This window comes from Eleginops maclovinus, chromosome 4 (genome assembly GCF_036324505.1).
Source record: "Eleginops maclovinus isolate JMC-PN-2008 ecotype Puerto Natales chromosome 4, JC_Emac_rtc_rv5, whole genome shotgun sequence".
NCBI lineage: Eukaryota > Metazoa > Chordata > Actinopteri > Perciformes > Eleginopidae > Eleginops > Eleginops maclovinus.
This window is the reverse complement of record NC_086352.1, coordinates 30,132,789-30,155,856: the sequence shown is the minus strand read 5'-3', so window position 1 is coordinate 30,155,856 and position 23,068 is coordinate 30,132,789. Positions and strand designations below refer to the sequence as shown.

The 23,068-nt window shown below is 40.3% G+C and overlaps 1 protein-coding gene across 1 annotated transcript in view; it reads right to left on the bottom strand.

Moving 5' to 3' along the window:
- adamts18 (ADAM metallopeptidase with thrombospondin type 1 motif, 18) overlaps positions 1-23,068 on the bottom strand; it is a 61,642-nt gene that overhangs the window by 21,289 nt on the left and 17,285 nt on the right. The window contains 11 exon segments of the mRNA XM_063881834.1: positions 2,621-2,865; positions 3,682-3,805; positions 5,017-5,147; positions 6,335-6,507; positions 14,545-14,693; positions 16,280-16,375; positions 18,225-18,310; positions 18,313-18,377; positions 18,485-18,622; positions 19,257-19,362; positions 22,825-22,984. Coding sequence (XP_063737904.1) covers positions 2,621-2,865; positions 3,682-3,805; positions 5,017-5,147; positions 6,335-6,507; positions 14,545-14,693; positions 16,280-16,375; positions 18,225-18,310; positions 18,313-18,377; positions 18,485-18,622; positions 19,257-19,362; positions 22,825-22,984 — 1,473 coding nt within the window.

The window sequence follows — 23,068 nt, the reverse complement described above, 5'->3', positions numbered from 1 at the left end:
GCTTAGACAAAGCGCTTCTTTGAGATACTACACACCAAGTTAAGCTTCTTCCTTAGAGTGTTAGCATGCTACTATTCATTAATCAGTATCCCCCACTCAGTACAGGCAAGTGCTGTTGCTTATTTCATCATGATAAATATCTGGTAGGCATAATTGTTTGCAGCTAGCTAATCCATATATTGTGAGATATTTATCAGCATATTTATAAAGTCATTGTATCTACAAAGTCATTACGGTTCATGGTCTGTACAAAATTATACGGCAATCCACGTTGCATGCTGTTAAGAGATTTCCTTCCAACATAACATAATAACAATTCTGTTTTTTGAAACAACTGAACGATCCCTAAGTATAACCCATACCGAGTGAAAGCAAGAATGTGGTATCGCAGAATTGTTTTCAGAGTTGGTCAGAAATAATCTTAAAATCCATCTTGAAACCTCTTCTAGGAAAGATAATATTACCGTATATTTATTTTAAGTTGCTGGTCTGCATTCCCGCAATAATCCATCTTGCAGAATGAAACAACAATGGCTTGTTCAAATTCCAACATCTACAGCAGCTACTCCTCTAAACTTGCCACAAACTGTAGTCTCTTTACTAAAATAGCTACCGAAACACTCAGACATTTCCTGATGGCCAAACAAATGACCAGCCAAGCACTTTGGAAGTATCACACTGGTATTCCTTCTGGATTTACAGGCGACTCATTCCTGCTTTAACCTCAGGATTGCAGTAGCCCAAGGGACTGAGGGTGGACCAGCTTTTACATGACTATCAGGGAGCAGAGGGGGAAAAAAAGTCTGCTCATCACCTGGTTTCCACTTCTGTTTCCACGCCTAGGGTTCAGAGTTCAGGGGAAAATAAATACTTTCGCTGACAAAGTTATGTGAGGAGAACATCCCACACGTCCCACCACCGCTCACTTAAGCCTACAAAGTCGTACAGATAATGACTCAGCCACTTGTCCAATATTAATCTTGCTCTCGGGAGGATACGCCTGTCCAGCATCACATTCTAGTGCTTCAGGACGGGTAAAGATTCTCCCTCCAGTCGAAGGTTTCTGACACACCACTAATTACAAACTTGGGTCCCACAAGAAAAAAAAACAATCAAGTTATAAATCACCTCCCATACTCTGTAGAACATCTCACTCCTGGAAACTGATTTTGTACTTTCATCCAAGCCTCTGAAGGGCAGTTGACTTATTCGGATTTTATTCGCTCTATTAGCCACGAATCACATGGCTGCAACAAAGCACTTTTGAGATCAGTGGCTATGGGGGCCACATCCATGGCTTTGAGTATGTGTACATGGACATACACGTGACTGAGTTACACTGGAGCCAGCAGTACCAAGAAACCGTGCAGCATATAAACATGGGGCAGGCTTCTGCCATCAGACTGCTGACACAAAGTGGCACGAAGGCTGATTTAGACTAATTACCCACATGAACCTTTTTTCAAATGTCCACATTAATGCTTATATGATTGACAAACCATTTAAAATCTCTCACCATCATTCTTCAATTAATAATTATTTGGCAATCCATTTTTTTATGTGTGTTTAAGTTTTGTGAGATATTTAATTGAGCTTCCTATTTGAAAAAGGTTCAGGCTCCATATAAATATTTACACCCTGTCATATTTGCAATATTCTTTGCACCCAGAATAGTTTTAAATACATTTGAATGCAAACCACTTTCCAAATGGAATGATCTTCCTACTTTTCTAAGATCGATATCTTTTCACTGCCTCTGGGCAACTTCATTTTCTCATCTTAAAGGGGCCCTATTATGCTCATCTTCAGGTGTAAGTCAGGGGGGGGAAACCCATAAAACACACTACAGGAAGAGGAAAACCCAAAAAGCATAAAATGGCCTCTTTAACTCAACCAAGTGAGGGCTGTATCTGTATTTTTTCAGTGTATGTAATGCTGTTCTTGTCTGTATATGTTTTATAATGTTGTATCTCAAGAAGACCTCTTGTAAAGTGAGATGCTACATTTCAATGGGCTTTCCTTATAAAAAATGAAAATATGTGCCTCTAAAATGTCTGCTGCCACCCACGTACAATGGAGAATAGCATTGAAATATTTAGTGGATTTTAAAAGCAGCGTGATTGCATATAATGGGCTGTCACGAGTTTGCCCCAGGGTGGCACAGATTTAGGGGAAGAGGTGATTATTGAGCTTTCTGTCTTAAACTGACTTTTACAGTTTGAGCCCGGACAACAGACCTTTAAACTGGCTTAGATTTGAACTAATCCTAGGTATGCCTTGAGCCTATTTTTGTCTACAATTTTTGACTGCAAAATTCTATTTTCTTCCCCTCAGAAAGAGCATAACTTTGCACAGCCCAGGCTGTTTGAACCCCCTTCTCTAGATTAAAGCCTTCCACACCACCCACCCATCCCCAGATCATCCCTGACGTAACCAATCACCAATTAATCCCCCACAGAAGCATCACAGATAGTTACAACCACCCCTGTTCTCCCTACCAACCAATCTTCTTTTTTCATCTAAGCCTATTCATTTCCAGACGTAAAAAAGAAGAGCTCTGCCAGGGCCCCTGTCACTGTCAATTGCCCCAAACGGACATCACCCAAGAGCGGCGGCTTACTTCAAACACCAGCGTCTCATTAGTAGGTCCCGCAGCATAAAGGCTCTCCGGCTTGTTGAAAGAGCGCTGGTAGTCAAACACAGTCCCACCAAAGTGAAACTTCCCCGGCCAGTCCACCGTCCAGTCCCCGGTCAGGTAGTACTTCCTTTTCAGAGAGCGGGCGGCCAGGTAGCTGGTGGCGACTTCCATTTCCTGAACACGGATGCTTCGTGCCCCTGCTGGGACTGTTACCATGGAGTAGTACTCTAAGGGAAATTGAGGAGAAGGAAGAAAGTCATGTCTGAATCATTCCTACATCTTTGTTTATTGCCTTTCCTTGACTCTTACATATGTTGGGATCAATCATAAAAACCTGCTACCCATGCTGGTATACCATAGTCTTCATGCGGAAAATGGTATTATTTGCTATTTGCGCACAAACTGATTTTATTATTTGCCCCAACATCGTTTTGCTGATTTCCTATGAGCGCCCAAGTTTATAAAATATTACCTCTAAATGGCAAAATTCTTAGTGTTATGGGTACTAAATTGGACAGTATATCAGCAACAGTAACTTATCACATGAAGATAGTAGTTCAGTACAGTTTTCCGAAGATACTTTTTGCAGGTTAAGCAAAAGCACTTTTTCAGTATAACAATTTTAGAATTAAACCCAATGCTAATCAGGAACATAATAATGTTCCTGAGGGTAGTTTCAAACTTTCTTTAGAGCAAACCGATTAACAGAACTTTCAGAACTAATCCTAACCCTAACCCCAAGCGCTGCACATAAAATGGACGTCATCGACTATTACATTGTTCTGTTATTAAAAGCAAGTTACTGTAGGAAAACGATAGTAAACTGTCCTCACTGTGGCATTCCTCACTGTAGCGCACCATGCACTCGACTTTATATTGGTCATGTTTGTTAGCAGATGAAGTGAATCATTCCATTATGAAGTGGGATTAGATGCATTTGTCTGTGTATTTCTTCTATGTCCTTGTTAGTGTGCTTGAGTCTCCCTTTGTCTCGCAGGAGGACCAAGTTTATGCTAGCCCACATTCAACAAAGACCGGCTTACCGTTGGCCCTGTGTTGAAGGGTGTATTGGCCCTTGAAGAACTTGCAAGTGGAGTTGTCTCCCTTACAGGCCCCACAGGCGTCCAGAGAGGCCTTTGAGCCCAGAATCTGGTCACAGCCTACTGCCTACACACACACACACACACACACACACACACACACACACACACACACACACACACACACACACACACACACACACACGTCATCAATGCTGACTAGAATTCAGAGGAATAAAAGTATGTATTTAGAAAATCCCAGGCTAACTTTAACTTCATCTGTGTAGACATTGGGTGTTTCAAGTACATAATGCCCTTGAAAACAGAACAATATGACCATTGTTGGATGATGCAGTATTACTTTTAAGACGAGATGAAGTGTAGGAAAAAACTGTATGTATTAGATGTATGTATGTAGGTCACACACGGAGGTAAATTCATTCTTGGATACATAATAAAGAAAATATTTAGTTTATTGTAAACTCTCATGCATTGTATTAGCAATTGGATTATATATTGGCAAGAATATCTCCTGCAAGTATGGCAGACAACGTGACTGCTTTCGACAATGTTTTAAACTAATGATCAGTGTAACCGAATAACACAAATCCCTTTGTGGAACTGAAAGTGAACACATCCAAAAATGTTCATTGTAATCATATTTTACTGGTCAAGAATATTTATGAACATTTCAATATTTCAAGGCAGGTGTAATTTATTTAATGTCAACCAGAGGTTTCTCTGGAGCACATGTAACTGCTCAATATGGGTCTCTGGCCTTTGCCATCTTAGCTGTTCCGACTTAGCTTAACTCCAGCGTAATACACAACTGGAAAGATTAGATTGTCTGTGACCCGGGTGACCTAGCAGAAGCAACACATATTGGCTAGCAACATGTCCCGGTACCCTACTGTCCCTCAAAGCGCTTATGCCTTTGTATATACCTTTAACCTTATATGTATTTAAAATCTGTGTTATATAGGAATCAAGGGCGAAGTAAGCTTTATTCCAGAACTGTTTTTTGGTGACAGGATGCTTAAAAGTGTATTATTTCTGCTGCAGACTGGGGCTTTTTACCACAGAAATGTATAGAGAATAACGTCCTTTTAAAGCCAGCCCCAAGTGGCCATTAGAGGAACTGCACTTTCAGACCATTCCAGTACAACTTTCACCAATGGAGGTTTCCGCTTGATTGACAAAGTCTTGGTCACACCCAATGAGACCAATACTGAAACAAGTCTTAGAGCTTAATTTTCCATGTACTCAATTTTTTTTCTACCAGTGACATGAAAGAGAAAGAGTACTGTTCAGCACTGTGAATCCAAACAGACAATGTACCTCACATACTCCATCAATGCAAACATCTCCTTTGTGGTCAGAGCAGGATGTGCCATCTTTGACCTTGCTGGCCATGGCAAAGAAGAAGTCAAAGTCTTCAGCGATGCAGTACAGCTTACATATGTCCTCATCTGCACATAGAGAAAACATTTGTATCATTAAAGAAGATAATCTTTGAAGGAATTTTACTTAATGATTCATAACTTTGAATCAGTACAAAGTCATGTTATAACCTGGTAAATATAAAGTTGCCCTGGCTACTGTTCTGCAACCTGTTTCGCACATAATGTAAAGGTTCTGGTGAGGCTGAATTGGAAAGGACAGGAATTGAATATGAAGGCACCCAGGGGTAGTCATGTGGGGTTGCAGTTTTATTTTGCGGTTCAGATCAGTTATCACAGACAAGTCTCTGCAGCCGCCTTTGATTAAAATAAATGACGGTGAAGGTGACTTGGCCCAAAGTCCCAGAAGGCAGTTCAGAATATGTTCCTCTGTACATCGCCTCCCATTCATCAACAGCTTAAACAGGCCTGGGACGACGGCCAAATGCACCGCTCTCCTTCAGTGCACTCTCTCTCTGTGTAACAAAGCTGGCCCGTAGGCTTCCTTTTTAAATCTATCCCCACCGAGGGGTGCAGGTGGCTACATGTCTCCCGTGCACATTACACAGTAATAGTTTCCTCCAGCTTTTGGCTCTAATCACTGCAGCAGTAAATAGAGTTTGGCATTACAGAAACACTTTATAAAAAAAAGATTAAGACTAGCAGGGGTACAGAATGAAAAGATCTACGGAATTAAGATGAGAAAAAGCTTGCCATGAGCACTGTGCAATCCTCTGTGTGTTTAACAGAGCTGCTCTGAACAATGAGATTTGTTTTCTTGTGCAATATGTGCCAATTTACAGGAGAGATGTATTTTGTAATCCTTGGAAAGTACTGTGTATTTTACAGATAGAGAAGATAACAAGGAGTATTCCTAAAGAGTGGTGCATGAGTCCTAAACTTGGAAATTAGTTATCCTTTTAGCACTTCCTGGTTCCTTCACATCAATGTTTGTTGATTTGTCTGATATCCACATGTGGATTTTACCCTGATGAACCAAATGTGTAAGTATCATAAACATGTGATGCCATAGAGCTTATTTCTTGCAGTATCCCAAAATCGAATGGAACAATTCAATTTCTTTGTGACCTGGAAGATGGCATTGCAAGGACTCCCTCGACTCAAAGCCTACAATAATATATGTTCACTGCAAAACTCTACAATGGATACATTCAATATTTAACAACAGGACTGAATAAATCAACTGGTAACCTTACCATCCACGTTGGTGTAGGGCTTCCACTTGTAGTACCAGCCCCTGAATGGCTTGCTGTTGTACTCAGCGCACTGCTGGGCCCGAAAATCCACAGCGTTGAGCGGGCACGGCCGAGTGTTACACAGCTGGTTGAGACGGCTGGAGCCTGAGCAAAATTTACCGTTGTTCTGTGGCCTGGGTGGAAGTTAAGACAAGACAAAGATATTCAGCTTGTTTTATGATCACATATAAACAATGCATTAACACGGCAATCAAAACTCCAACTGTGGACTGTGTATCAAGTCTGCATCCCAAGACAAGTACCCTTTAGTGCCGGCAACTACCGTGAGTTCATGAATTATTTGAGCAGATTTAATATCATGTTCCCCGACTACCTCCAAGTCAATTTTACTTTACTGTTTTGCAATTCCACTGTCATTGCCGTTTTGCAGATGTATGGAAAGTATGCATAAAGTCTAAACACTTGCCATATTAATATCCTAAAAATAAGTGTTTTAGCAGGTTTTTAAGGCCTGAAGGAAACACACAATTTGTTTAGTTGAGAAACAGACCACACCATCAAACTTTCTAAATGTGTATTTTTGATGATTCCCTTCCAAGACGCAAAAAAGCCGCAACTCAATATCACCCAGTGCATGAAAAAACATGTTTTTGCCAGTTTTGTTTTGCCTGAATGTATGTGACTTTTGTCATTTTTTAAGAAAATTAAACAGAGCAGTTTCAATGCTTCACAAGGCAACTCTGGTCTCCCAATCTGTGACTTTATAATGGCACCATTTTATCTGTCAGAGTAGTGTTAGCCCTGATGAAAGCAAACAAAAGTGGACTAAATGTCACATTGATTTAAAACAGTAATGTCAAAGAGAAGTTTGCATGCCATGATATTTACACACCACATCAAATCAACACTCATCTACACACACAGGAAGAGCTGACACACAATGTAAACAGGTATTGAAGCTTTAATATGCCATTAAAATAATAAAAGCCATAACCACAGACAAGCAGAGTCTTGAAATGTCTGAATCCTCAGGTTTTCTAAACTCATGCCAGGCATTCTAACACAACCACCAGCAGAGAAAATTGAGTTTAGGTATTTACCAAAGTGGCTCATTACACACAGAAAGACTGGGAAACCCTGCTGATCAAACATGTCCAATAAAAGCATGTCCCCAAGTGTTGCAACGTAATGAAACTTTGGAAAACGAACAGAAAAAAAGGAAGTAAACACCATGAGACTGCAACAATTTCTTTGAAAATAAGTTTGCCAATGCCACTGTCTGCAACAATCAGAAAAGTTCTTCACTGCTTTTTGATTTAACTCCTTTAAAAGTTCCCCTCCATTCAGACCTGGACTCAATCAAACTGTGACTTGGCTGCCAAGAGTGATGGAGCTCCTCAAGGTGTGTGTGTATGTGTGTAAATCTGTTCAGTGCCGATCTCTCTTCCCTTGGCGAGGGGGGGAATTGGCCCAGGTTTTCGTAGGCCTGATCCTATTAAGACTTAGCGGCTGACAAATGCAGCCCATATGGTAATGTGCTTACGGCAGGCCAGTGGGGAACCGTACCGCATACTGCGTCGTATAGTCAAGGCCTTCTGATCAGAGGCAAGTGTAGAAAACGGGACAGTTTTCTTGAGAAAGTTGAAAGCAGTTTGGATTATGGACCGTCTGTCCCTGAATTTCACAACCCTTCTGGTTTCTTAACCTTTTTTTGTCTTCGCTCCTGTCCCCCGATCCTTCAGTATCATTGGAACTGTAAATCGATTTCCAATAACAGGATAGAAATGAGATCTGACAACGTGTTCAGTTTTTGTTTCCGCCATTCCTCTTCCGTCTCTACACCCTGATTCCAACGTGACCCTCAGGAACGTTAAGGGTGCTTTTAAGTCCCAGGAGCTTGGTAAATCTGCCTAGTCCACAAACTGTAGGTCATGTTGTCTAGTCTTGTCTTCTTGAGTCACCTGCTTCTGCTCCTTCTGCGTCTCAAACAACTTCTTACATAGATCCACAACACTGCTGAAGGCCTAACTCCAGTAAAAAAAAACTTTACACGTCTACCAACCAAACAAGGTTCCATTTAAGCACCGTGCTACCCCTTATCATACAATGCCCCCCATGTCCTTTAAATCGAGTGTGTGACAAAATGTGCTCCCTACAAAACCAGGTCAAGATCGTGAACCTAATCTTCTAGGCTTGTTGGTGAGGATTAGGTTGACTGTGTTTGATCTGGCAGGTGGTCTACGGGGAGAGGGGTAAGGGGGGAGGGACGGGGAGAAGAGTCATTTTTTTGTCTCGGAGCAACTACTACATGGGGTGGTTTTTAACAGAAGAACCAATAGAACTCTTTAACAGGACTCAAAAGATACACGATGGCCTCATAAAATGGATGTGCGGATTCAAATGAATTATGTTTGAAGACTCTTTCCCGCTGTGTTAAGATTTTGTAGGAGGGTAGAGGTGAAAATGTACCAAGGTGATATATCTGTATGGCCAAACTCTAAATAACATACAGTAGGATGTCTGGAGGATTACATTTTTGTCTAAAGTTTAACATATTGATTCCTTTGTAATGCATGTGTATACACAGTATATATCTAAAGGGGATACACTCTGGGTAACATTTTAACTTTATCCCCATGAAACCCCAGTAACAGTTATTTGTTGAATTACATTTTCTGAAATGTTTTGGTTAAATATGGAATTAAAGCATTATCTTGTCTAGTATGATCTAATTAGCTTACCTGAACAGAAATGAGAACATTACAAATTCTTACTCATTTTGTCTGCAATTTATTTCTTTACATTTCACATCAGAAAATACTGCTTATTGAAATAAAACATGTTCAGCGTGTCTTTATTAAGAAATGTAAAAATACCCCTCTAAAGTCTTTCTACTATTGATGATTAATGAAACTGCAAAGTGTCTTGTATGTGAATACTTCTGACATGGAGGTTTCTGACCAAGAGTATGAGGAAAAAGATTTATTTTTAGGGAAAACTGACTTAATAATAATAATAATAATAATAATAATAAATTTGGCAAAATCCCAGACAGAGTACATTTAAATGAATAGATACTACAATAACCCAAGATGATAACCTAAATTAAGACAAATCTTTAATTTTTACAAGTTTTATGAAACGATTCAGTTAAATAAGCAATTGAGGCATTATCAAATGCTAACCTTTCGTGCATTTTGGAGAACTCAGCTGTCACAAATGGACGAAGTTAGTAAAATAAACGCCTACATATGGATTCTGGATGTTTGGATATAGCAAAATAACCACAAATGTCTAAATTAACTGGCTATTGGCAATTGTGCTCATAGTGTCTTGCTTTATGTGTCATGGGTTTTTAGGAAGAGAGCCCAGACAGGTCAGTTTAGGGGTGAAGATGACATTAGAGACAAGCAGTCAGATTCAGGCTAATCCTTTTTCTGCTCAGATTAGGAGCAGAAGGGCCCTTTTTAAATAATCTTACAGATTTCTGGGGAAAAACACACTCTGACTCAGGGACTAGATCGTGACTCAGGAGTACAATGTGGGATACGACGTTTATCAAACTTTTTTGGGTGATGGTATCTGTTAAGAATGGTTGACAATGGTTTGAAGGTAAAGAGACACTATGAGACATACACCAGACTCATTGTACTGCCTCAACATGAGAGTTCCAAGGATTTTTGTAACTTTTGTAAATGGCATCATGACATTTGTTGGATTAATGTTCAACCCTCCCCATTTTTTCCCTTTCTCTCCCACTGACCCCCTAACTCGCTGTTTAGCTGCACCAGCCCCATTTTTCAGCGGCTGCTTCTACAAAGCACTCTTAAGTGCCACAGGAATGATAAACAGACTTGACAGTTAACCAGGTTTAAAGGACTCTGCGGCCCTTTTTGGCCTGCCAGTTCTGGTGTATAACGTGTATCATATGAGGGCTGCTTCTGTAAAACCTTTTGGTCTTTGATCCCTTGCGGGGATTAAGAGACGAGTCGACTATGACAGACAGAATGGTCACATCAGTGTCTGTCCGGCTGTTAGGTAAGCATTGATGAAGCCAGTGGATTGAAATGGACCATATACTATAGTAGAAGTGTATTGTGTCTAAAATTACCTTTAAGTTGAGTTCTTATGTTTCGCATGTTAAACTACAAAAAGGCTACATTTTCTCCAAGCCCAATGATAAAACAAATTAGCATTTTAAGGATTACACAAACAGTTGAGTCATAGTTGTAGTGGCAGACAATATACAATAACTGAAATTATTTTATTACACTTATTATAAGTGTTAGTACTGATTACAGTTGAAATGTCACTAGAAATGTAAACCTTGAGCCTTTGATCGTTGGTCATAAATGTACTGGAAAGTGTCAGTTGGCGTATCAAGATAATATTGGTCAAAAGGGGAAAAGTTGAAATGTATTACAACTTGGTTCACTAAAATGTTTCTTTGTGTGTTTCTCTCCCCTCCCCCTCTCTCTGCTGATTGTCTCACTCCAGGTGCTGCCTCTCTGCCTGTCCGAGGTGATAGCTTTCCCTAATCAGGGCCTGCGTAAAAGGCTGTGGAAACCTGCAACTTTTCCCTGTCTGAACAGATGTCAGCGTGTGTGCTGTGCTGCAGTTTGATTAGCGTTAGGGTAAGGGGATGGGCATCATTTAACCAGTTGTCGACTTGTTGTAACTTTCTTTACTCAATGTATCTGATTGACCCATTGCCACCCTGGGTTTTTGAAGAAAGTTTAACAGCGATTTACAAAGCTTGTAAACAAGAAGCTATTCGATAAAATCACATCTTGCATACTAAGCTGGTCTTCTTTATAGCAAAGGTTACTTTTTTGTAAATCCAGACAATGAGAGTTGTTTTAGCCACTGACTCCCCGGGTTCTTTAATCTTGTGTTACTTTCTTGTCACCTAGCATTTGGGAAACGTAACAATCCATTCAGGTTACTTTTAGGGGCCTAGACCTCAACTTTAGGCATATGATGAACAAACGGTAAGCCTCTTTTCTTAAATGCATCGCTGCAGCCAGAGTCCATTACGCATTGGCATAGGCATTGAGTTGGAAGCGTGAAAATAACAGACCTTCTGGACAATGATGGTATCATTGGCCATGAATAAGCGGTTGAAATGTGAATTGGTTCATGAGAACTGACTGTTTTAATTAAATTATAATTTCTTGAGGCTGTGTATCAAATAGCATTACATTAGGTATTTTCACAGAAGACATTTTGACATGTCACAACAGGAAGAGCACAGGTGTAAATATTGAACAGAATCATGGGATGAATTCCATTTAGCTACTTCAGGTGCATTAGTTCATGCTTTGCTTTTTCTTCACTCACTGGAGCATTTGAATAGAACAAAGCCATCATTAGTGTTATTAATAACACATGCTTTTCCTAATATGTCAAAATGTCCAATATTCAGCTACACCTTTTTGTCCAACGTTGACTCCTTGCAGGCTCCTTTGTGTTTGATTAACAACCATTTGTGTTTTGTTTATGACAAAAGGATGGTATGAAGTCATTCTATTATCCAAGTCCCATATGTCAACTCTACCTTGCTAAAGGACAGTGCTCAAGGGCAGCAGTTATTAAGAGAGCAAATATGTCCCTAGTATCCTTGTCATCTCACTTGCATTCAAACACAAATGTGGGATTAAATGTGACATGCCTCCATGATCTAACCTGCTATGACTAATTTCTGAATGAAAGCATCATTAACGGTACAAACCAAACACCAGATTGGTTGTGATGAAGTCACTCCACCAATCAAGGTGGTGCAGTGGCCTTGGATGTAGGCCATTAGTCATGATCCTTCTTGGAGTTGTATAAGAGTCTGCTTGTATAAGAGTAAAACAAAATCTGAAATTGAAAGCCTTTTTAAGTATTTCAAGAGTAATTCTCAAAGTTTCCAAGCAGTTTACAAATGTGGTAAGCTGTAAAAAAGTATATATGGTATACTGATTATTTCATCCCACTGAAGAAGATATTGTTGTACTGGAACAACCAACATTATGTTTGGTACTACTTTCTTTAGCGGACACATTGCAAAATGTTTAAATAAATCCAACCACATTTTTAAATATTAAATATCAAGAGTGCCAAAAAACCTCTTGACTTGCTAGAAACACAAATTAGTAATACTTTGGTGTTGGTGTTTGGGAATTTCTGTTGACATGTTTTCTTGTTGATTGGCTATGGCACAGCTAAATAGTTCAACCATCCACATCAGGACTGTTTGAGTCACAGTATGGAGGAAAAGGCTAGCGTAAAAACATTCCTCATGGACTTTAAACCCTTAATGGCGACAAATCTTGCTCAAACAATGCATTCCATTTAATGTCAGTGTCTTCCAAGAGTCTCTGTATAATGCTGACTTTGGCGTTTGGATTACACATAGGACATATTTAAATGCAGGAGGGACTGACATTGATCCGAAAATTAATCTTTTCTCTAAATATCCAATTGCAAAAATCCTGCTTTCCCTGTATCAAATTTGAAGAGCCAGTGTTGTAAGGGCAGACTGACTTACCAGGACAATACATTGGTTGATTGTAGAGTTGTGACATAACAATAAATCTAGTAACCAATTGTAAGAAAGTAAAATAAAGTCTTAAAAACATCTAATAAATCAGCCCAAGTGTTCTAGGAACCATTGAACTGATGCTGTCTCACATGCCTGTAATGACATGCACAGAGCCCTTCACCAACAAAGAGATATGCACAGTGGGACCCGCTTTTGCAGAATTATGCAGTTGTGTTTGTGCGAGTGAGTAGCAATAGGGGACGTTGCTGATGGTCTTGGCAGCTTTCAGAGAAAAGAGCATGCTATTAGGAGTGTTTCCTCGTCTGGAGCACGGGGAGAGATAGTCTGTCTGTCTGTCTGTCTGTCTGGGCTGTCAGTCTGACTGATGAGAGCCGTTATCAGGCACATGTGTGTATGTGTGTGTGTGTGTGTGTGTGTGTGTGTGTGTGTGTGTGTGTGTGTGTGTGTGTGTGTGTGTGTGTGTGTCAAGTCTGTGCTGACAGATATCTGGCAGACGGCACGTTCAGGTGTTCACTAAGGAACATATTTTGGGACTTTAAAGAAATGCTTTCTGGCCCAAAAGCACTAGGTTTTCAAAGTAGAAGCAGACACATGACAACATGAATCACTTTGTCGTCTGTTTGGCAAGTCAAAGAATACTACACCCACAAAATCATCATTTGTATATCAATTACATGCCTTGTGTTACCTTGAATTCTATATGAAGACTTTGTTTTATCGCATGCCTCCACGACCAGCAACGATTACAAAAACGGAGAAAATCGTTGACCATTTCAAGTAAATGGAGGACTCGTTTAGCTACAGACTATTTTATTAAAACATCTGGTTCTCACACATATCATGCACTGTAGTCCAAGTCTCATTTAGTACTTGAACGGACGGATAAGCAGGCCTGCCCAAGTGTGAGACAGTTAATAAGGAAGTGTATTAAAAAAATGTTTTAGCAAGTAGCATGTATTTGGGAAGTGTTAAGCATTTGACTCAATGGATAGGATTTGAAAAGATTAAAAGAGAAAACATTTAATTTACAAATGAAAGACAACACAGGGTAACACACATTCAAATGGTCCTTTTAGGGATGCATTATCCCTTGAACAGCATTTTATAAAGGAGGTGTTGATCAAGGAGATAATAGAGTGGATAATAGAGAGGATTTTATCAGGGGCTTTTCGGCATGTTTCAGAAAATCAGATCTGTGGCAAACACATGTTTTTTTACACGTTTTGTTCAGCAGGATAATGTCCACTTACTAAAAGCACTTTTGTGATTCACCAAAAGTAAGGCTTACATTAGGCTAACATCCGAGTAGAATGACACATGATGTTAGCGTTCTCGTCAACACCGCTAAAAGTGGCTAATGTTTGGTGTTATGAAGTTTAGCAGTCTCATTTAGTCACTTGTTAGCATCCCCATTTTTAAGAGACATAACGGCTGTGTACATTCGCCTCTAGAGTATTTACTGATGTATGTCTTGAAGAAAATGTACGAAATATTTTAAGCTTGTATAAACCACAGACTTTATTCTAGGCATCAAACCAAACATGTTTTCAACAATCATTGAATTTGAGACATCAGAAATGGATGTGGGAAGATGCTTACTCATTCCAGTATTTTAGGAATCATTGCTGCACCTCTCTATGTGAGTCAATGTGAGTGTGTATACCTTGGGCTGTTGCAGGAGCGCTCCCTGTACATGATCCCCCCTCCACAGGTCCTGGAGCAGTCAGACCACTGAGACCAGGTCGACCACTGGCCGTGTACTGCCCTAGGGCCGTGTTCCCCGTATTTAACACATTGCCCACGCCGACACCACTGGAGGGAAACAGAGAGAGAATGAAATAAATGAAGACGAAAAAAACAAGGTGCAGGAATAGCTTTCTTATCAGAAGCATTGGAGTTTCCTGGTTTGGAGAAATGCCCAGCACCACACCTGGACACCCATACTCTCTAGCTAAGGCCAGAGCGCGCGCGCGCACGCGCGCACGCGCGCACGCACGCACGCACACTGGGCCAAACCCTGCACACATCACCGCCTCTCTTTGTTTTTGTCTTTGTAAATATCAGCTTTCGATATGTTTCGTGTCTGGGTGATTCAAAAATGCTCCTGCAGGTAAATGCATGTGTAAGCAGCAAGGAGGAATAAATGACTGAGCTTCATTGCTATTAGGTATATTCCAGATTCAGGCTCAGGATAGTGAGAATACTTCAAAGAGGCTTATGATGTATCACTATTTGGCTCTTGTGTTCACACCTATCATTTCTGTCAGTTATTGTAACATTTTAGTCTCTGAATTAATCATTGTGATCTGGGAACACCATGACGACACGAAAACAAAGCATGACTTGTATAAACCACCTGAAATGCCAGTGTGTGATCACCGCTACACAATGCACATCAGATCATGGTTGAATTAGGAAGTTTGTCTTTAAACTGTGATGATTGTTTCAATCTGATAGTTTAAGGGTACATTTATGGTTTGCCCTTGTTTCCTCTTGAATTTATCAGAAGGGGGACGTTTGTTCCATCCATCATCAACTGCTTATCCCAAGTCAAGTCGTGTGGTAAGCAGTTCAAGAAGAGGGCCCCGAATGTCCCTTTCCCTGGCCACAACAACCAGCTCTGACTTGGGGATTCCAATGGGCTTCCAGGCCAGCGTGGAGATATATTCCGTCCAACTGGTCCTGGGTCAGCCCCCCGGTCTCCTCCCAGCTGGGCATGCCTTGAACATATCCCTATTGTTGCCATGTGGCATCCTTGCCAGGTGCCTGAATCACCTCAACTGGTTGCTTTCTTTTGATCATGACCATAGCTGAGAGTAGGAACTAAGATCGAGCGGTAGATTGAAGGAGTTCAATTATCTCGGGAAGTTAAGAACTTTGGGGAAAATTGTATGTCTTGCTAATAGTTAAATGATAACTTTGATTCCACGCTTACTCAGAAAGATTCAAATTACTGGGTAAACAGTTATCAATACTCTGTCTAACTTTATGTAAATGAACACCTAAAGCTTCTTGATCAAGCTAACCTATCAAAAGTATAATAACTAGACAATGCAATGGGTTGCCTGATTATTTGTAATTCCTTTTTCACAAGTAGCATCAATCTTCTTCTACAACTTTATGCAAGTAAGCATAGCTAAGTGTATATCAAAGTGTGGTTTTGTGCTATTTAGGGTTGATGTGCTAAATGTGATCTGGAAACTCCTTGACCAATTGAGTTATGACAAAGTGAATATTAACTCACATGACTGATCAGCGGTTTTTACCATCTGCATCTTTTAGACATCCAAAGGTGTTTGCGCCATTTTCTTTTGTATTGTATAGTCAATGAGTCAGTGAGTAAAAGTGCAGGCAGTAGAAAAGCGTGGCTGCTGTGGAACAAGAAGATATTTCCTCACCATGTCAGGGCCACAGTTGGTGCCTTCTGCAGCAGGCATAAACTTGGTCTCGCACCGGTGCCCTGTTCGATGGCACCACAGCGACTTGCAGATGTCCTGTCAAACAAGTCAAACATACACACAGTATGAGATGTCTTATCAGATTTGGTGTTTTGTATCTTATGACTGTAGTCTGACAGCCTTTTGGCACTGTGTGACTCCCTTTCCATGACCCGCGAGCACCTGCTTCCTGCCAGGACCACCATCACGCTGGTAAGCTTCTCCACAAAGCCCTGGTGTCAAATGTAATCACTGTACTTCTTTAATGAAACAGCCTATAATTGTATGTGTCATCTGACCCAACAATACGGAGACAGAGCGAGTGAGTGAGCACAGAGGGAGAGCCGGGGTCGAAAGACAGGCGGCAGAGTCTGGCAACCCGCCCAACTGCAACTGGCAACGGGAGAGAAACTAGAAAGGAGGGAGGGGGAAAGGCAGGAGAGTCCGCTCTGGTGTGTGTGTTTGAGGCTTTGTCCCCATTCTCTTATCCAAAGCAGGTGTTTGACAGCCATACCAGCATGCTTGTAAAATCATTCTACATGAGCCTATCATGGACAATAAAAACAATTGTGAAAAGCAGCCTAAATCCACTGTTAACTAGCATGTAGGTTAATTTACCATCCACAGTCCTAAGAAATGCAGATGTAGTATTTGATCTTCTTTTAAGGGAAACATAGCCGGGATTTAGGGACGTCGTGAATAGCCAGGGCGATGTCATGTGTGCTAATCCGTAATATATACGATTCGGTAAAGTCGATTTCCCAGCAATTATAGCCCCGAATGGTATACCCCGTAGTATTTTTAAAGAGCATTTACATGTGAATCAACATCATTCAATGCACCCAACATAAAGGGTTATACCAAGACCCACAAGGCTTCTGTTCGGGGGTGGGGGGGGCACGGGGGAAGGCTTGGGATTCCCATTCAATTTATGGAATGCATTTCAATGGTGGCTCAAATGTGAGGGGGGTTCGATGTGGTTGTGCAAAGATCATGCTAATTAATAAAGTGCCAATTTAGCACTGCACCATTAGCGCTGTAAAGGCTGCTCCGTCTCATTAGTGCAGGCTCATCTAGTGCGTCTTGGTTTAGGTTAAGGGACATGTGAACAATGTTTGATTTTGGAATGTTGGGGTTCATGTTAAACTGGGACCATTCAACTGCTATGGACTTGTTTTTTTGAAACTGCACAACATTGGGTTAGTTTATTGACCAATTGTGGGATAATCTTTCCTACTTTGCTTCCTCTTCCTACTTGAGTAGTGCCTTTGTTGGGTAGTATAACATGCCCCCAAAAAATTTTCACAAAAAAGTCTTACAATAGATACTTTGTAAAGAAGACCCTAGTTAACTCAGCCAAGAAGGTTATGTTTTTTGTTCAGTTAGTTGGTTGTTAGGTTTGTCTTTTAAGATATCGACCAGATTTTCATGTGACTTTGGGGAAGGGTAAAGCATGGGCCAAGAAGGAACCCATTCAATTTTGGATCGGATCCAAGACCAGGGGCAGATACACGCATTTGTTTTTTTACTTATGTAAAAGCCATTTTCAGAGGTCTGCATTCTCCAAATTCCCCTCATAGTTAAAAGTGCCATAATTGTTTATACAAAGCGTCAGAAAAACACTCCTCTCTGGGCTATTGGAAAATATATTTTTGATTAACACAGCAACCTGCTGCAGTCAAAATATTACCAATAGGAGCAATGACATTAAACCGAAACAGAACTGTAGGCAGATAACCATATTTAGGTTCATTGATTCGGTTTAAGGTTCTAGAAAAGCTCTGCATAGCGTCATGGCAGTCAGATAATGCTTTGTCAATAACGAACCCTTATCCATTGTTAATGTAGAAATATTTGATAATAGCAGCTTTAAATCATGCTAATAATGGATTAACTAGTATCTCACCTTGACAAAATCAAGGCTACACAGTTTGGCCTTGGAGCCAAACTGCCACTTGCACTGCGTGTCTGCGTTGTACAGCTGCCCAGGAGTTGTTCTGGGTATTTGTACTGACCGATCTGCCTTGGCTCGTCCACCAGACAGGATGCCTGGGCTGTTCTGGTGAAAACAACAAATCACCCGTGTCAGTCAGGAAGAGATAAATGACAACCAGCTAGAAAAATGGGAATTTGTTTGTGCACTTGAACGAGGCGGTAAAGGCCTACCCAAGAAAGCGGCTGAGGTACTGTCGACTGCAGGTGGACCAGAAGAAGACCCCGTTGTTTCCCGCCAGAGTTGGAGACATTATGTTGCCTTCTGTCTTGTGACAAGGATTCCCCTCACCATCATGGATCATCCCAAAACTAGATTTTAAAAAATTGTATAGTGATGTTACTTAAATTTGCATGTTTTGCTTGGTAAATAGCTTTTACAGCTCAATGGAAGGTTACGCAAAATAATATTATTCTGAATTTTATAAAATGCATTTTAACTAATGTTGCTAGTAATGAATTCAGATAGGTAGCACTGCTGCCATTATATTGATTATTATAATAATCATTATCAACTGGTTTGAGTAAAAAAAAAAAAAAGTTGTTCCTAGTATGTGTCAAAAGCATGCCAGAAAATGAACATGAAAATCCCAAACATATCCAAAAATAAACAGGACTCCTATCTCAATGGAAACTTCAAAATACAAAAACAGACTCATGAGGCCTGAGGCAGTTGCCATTATTCAATCATAAAGTGACAGAGTCGATGAGGTAGTGCTTTAACGTAATGTTTTGATTCAGCGTATATTTGTTTCTGTAAATCAGACCACATTTATTTTATTTAATATAGATTCATTCTCACAGCACAGAGCCAATATACTGACTGGTATACTGTTCTGCTCAGAAATGACACTAAAGTCTGACATAAGGTCTGACATGTTTGAGTCTGTGTAGCCTGATGTGGTGTTTATAAGATTGACTCGATTCACATTTTTGTCAAACATACTTGTGTCCGGATTCGTGAGCGATAGTAAAGGCCAAGCCTAGTCCTGTATCCTCATTGATGGTACAACTCCTGTACTTGCTGCACATCCCACTGATGGGTGCAAAACCTGCATAGAAAAACAAAGACAGAGAGAGTTAATGTCTTAGAAGTAGAAGATTACAAAATCAATACTAAAATCTGTCACATAAAAATGCATTATCTTTTTCTTTGTGTTGTAACGGAGAACATTCTTTCTTTCAAAACCTCTGACAGATTTGGCAGGCAACAAATGTCTATCATATTGCGTACATGAATGCACTTAGGGGGATTTCACACCAGGTGCAAACTCACAAGCACTTGCCAGCTTAACTTAAAGTTTCCCTCCAGACGAAGGCAAATACTTGCTATAATTAATATTTAGTTTGACACAGTTTTCCCAGAACAAATAACTGCTTTTCATTAAAGGTGCTGGAAGCAGAGCAATTATTTTTACCTTGAGAAATGTTTGATCTATGAACTGTGAAATTTGCAAATATCACAGGCCTAGTGCAACACCAACCAACACTGCTCGCACTAGGCTGGCGGAGATCCGGAGCATTGATTTTCAACACTTGGTCTATTTTCTCCTTAAGAAGAAATACCTAAGGAGATTTTGCCTTACACGTCTGATTCATATGAGGAGTCAGTTGTGCTGGTATAGGAATAATGCTAAATGGAGTGAGCATTGTTTGAATGTTTCATTCGCTTTCAGCTACTGTATCAATGTCTAGTGGGATTTTCTGGCAGATTATGAATTCAAGCACCCCTGCCTGGCAAAAATTCACTCTCCGCATTCCATGTTTTACCATTAAAAACGTTCGTTATGCTAACGATAACTCTCGCTCTCTGTACTGAAACACCAGAGAGATATAACCATAGGTGTGTTGGATTTAGCTGAGGAATCTATTGCAACAAAATGGGGTACTGGCTAATGTATCTGAAAAATGCAAAGTGTAGTTAGCATTGTTGATTCTGCTTGTTAGCTTTAAACAGTCAGTGGCTGACAATGAATCATACATGTCTTGTGGGATGTTTTGGTAGATTGTGAAAGGGTGCAAATGGGCCTTGTTTACATGACAATTAACTCTACACAATCCATGTTTTACTGTCAAAACTTTCAAAATGCTATCAGAAAAAAACGCTAACAACAGATGTAAGCATTTCTCATTCAGTTTGTTTGCTTGTAACTGACAGTGGCTGATAGTTAGTAGCTGTGAAATGTACAATAATGTCTAGAAGGAGTTTTGGTAGATTGTGTAAGGAAGCACCTAGCTTGGTTAACATACAAAAACTTTCAGGACTACTGTGTTTACTGTCCAAACCTTTGCCATGCTAATGCTAACTATTCATCTCTGAAATCTCCAGGGCAGAGTGAACTGTCAGTACAGTTTTCCTTCTTCAATCTTGTGTAAAAGGCTGTTGCCCTGTCCACGTGTGTCTTTATTTGCATATTAGACAGCTGTTGGACTAACTAGATAAATCAAGGTAAAAGTCACACATTTTAGGGACAGAAACATAAGCAAAATCCAATGTAGAGTCGATTAGATGTCTAAGATTGTTCATAGACTATTGATTTTCAATTAATTTAAGGGGGGGTTTGGCTAATGGTGGACCTTGAATGCATTAGGAAAACGATAAATGATCCTCAATGTGGGATTTTCTATAACTGACAAATGAAAATATTCAGTGCTCGCTTTTTTTTCCACTGTCTTTTCAGCCATATTTTTTTCCAAATGGACCCAAAAACTTAAGAACTTAAGAACATGCACAGTAAAAACATCAATATAGTTGATGAATGAGCCTACTTATTAAACAGACAGATGTTACACTTGAACAACGCAGGCCGAACATACAGAATTTCCATAAAGTTCAGAAATAATTGTGATTGTGGGTCACCTTTCACCGTTTTTACCTCATGTAGCTAATGAGATAATGTGCTGCCCTGGGATTACTAACAATTAGTGGTGTGAAAGCAATATGATTATGGTATTAGTCGAGCTTAGTTGGCTTTGTATATGTTGTTCAAGCTGCCTGGTGTTCATACAAGCGTTAAGATTTATGCATAAACTGTACATAATATCTTCATCCTAAAGTGCAAGGCTAGTTAGACGCAGTGAAGCATCATTCTTGGCCATATGTTGATTGTGCTTTTCCAGATTTCACACTTTTGTTTTTTCCAGTGTATTTGCATCCTCACTGCCATTAGGGCCCTTTCATAGTCAACGCAAGCTACGCAAGGAGGGTTTGACGCGTACTTGCGTAGCAAAATGTGTAGTCCAGATTTTTGTAACGCGAATCAAGCGCGACTGCCATTTCACGCGTTTCTAATAGGGGCGCTGATGGGAATTACTGTACTGTACTGTACTGTACTAAATCGCTATTAACAGAAGAAGTACTATAGCAACCATGGCTGACAACGAGGAGCGTCTCTGTGAATAAGTTTGTGTGCACCAGCATCTTTATGACCCTGTGAGCGCTTCACATTCAGATAGAAACGCAGTTGAAAATGCATGGCTAGAAATAACGCTGGACCTAGATATCGATGTTGATACCATAAAAAAAAGTGAAAGCAGATGAGGGACCGGTTCGTGCGAGCCCAGAAAAAATGGAAGCAGGCAACAAAAAGTGGCGCGGGGCAGCTGAGTTTCGGCTACCGCAATACTTTCTCGTCTCGGTTGGCTTGCTGAGTACATCAAGCTGCCGGCGATTCAGGAGAAGCAAAATGAGGCACTCCTCTTCTGTAGCCATTTTCCTTTTTTCTACCAGACAGACAAGTCACCGGAGACTCTGCTACCCCCTGTTGGATGAGCGGTGTATCGCATCTGACAAGGCCCAGCGCAGCAACTGACGCACGTTCTGTATGTACTAAAAATACGGGCGTGAACCTTGCGTTTACAACTGCGTCCGCGTAGCTTGCGTAGACTATGAAACGGCCCTTAACCTTAAAAAACCCTTATGTTTATAGCACATTCATGTTTACAGTCCACCAATGAATTTCTTTTAGAATAAGCAGTATTTTATTTGACGGTAGCCTATTGAATTTGATTTTGTTCCTCTCATTCTATTTTTTAAAATACCTAGTTTACATATTCTTCAATTTCATTGCACCATTGTGTGACTTACACTGTTTTCTTGCTTTATTGTATGTATTTTATGTCTAAGCTATACAACACTTGAGATGTTTTATTACCACAAACTACAATGTAACTATTGTGCATAAGACACATTTCAATCTTAATTCTTTGAAAAGATGCCAAAGGAAAAAACAAGTGTTTGAGTTTACAACAGTGTTTAAATATTAAAATAAAAGGTAGCATTTGGTCAAAGTGACAAATGAGTGCCAGTCTTCACTTTCCCTGCCATACGTCCTTCACTGCTTGTTGTAATGTCCAAACCCAGAGTCTCACCTTTACGCCTGACTAGATGCCCCAAACTACAATATTTATTGTTACTCAAGGAATTCTCAGTTGTCACCACAGACGATAGCTCCGAGTGTTCCATACTGTCTTCCCATTTAACTAAAGAATAGGCTATTTATTAGCATACTTACCCAAGGTGTCACAGGGCTCATTCTTCCAGGAACAGATGTCCAGTCCGGTGAGGAGAACAGCATGATCATGTCGTTTTCCACCTTTCCCCACCAGACCTGACTGCCACTGACAGAAACTGTTAAGGGACTGATCAGCATGGTGATTGATGGTCAAGCCCAGCTAGAAAAAAAAGTAAAGACATAAAGACACAGAGCAAGAGCCAATCACCAGTTGCCAAGTGCTTAACAACACATTGTTTGACTA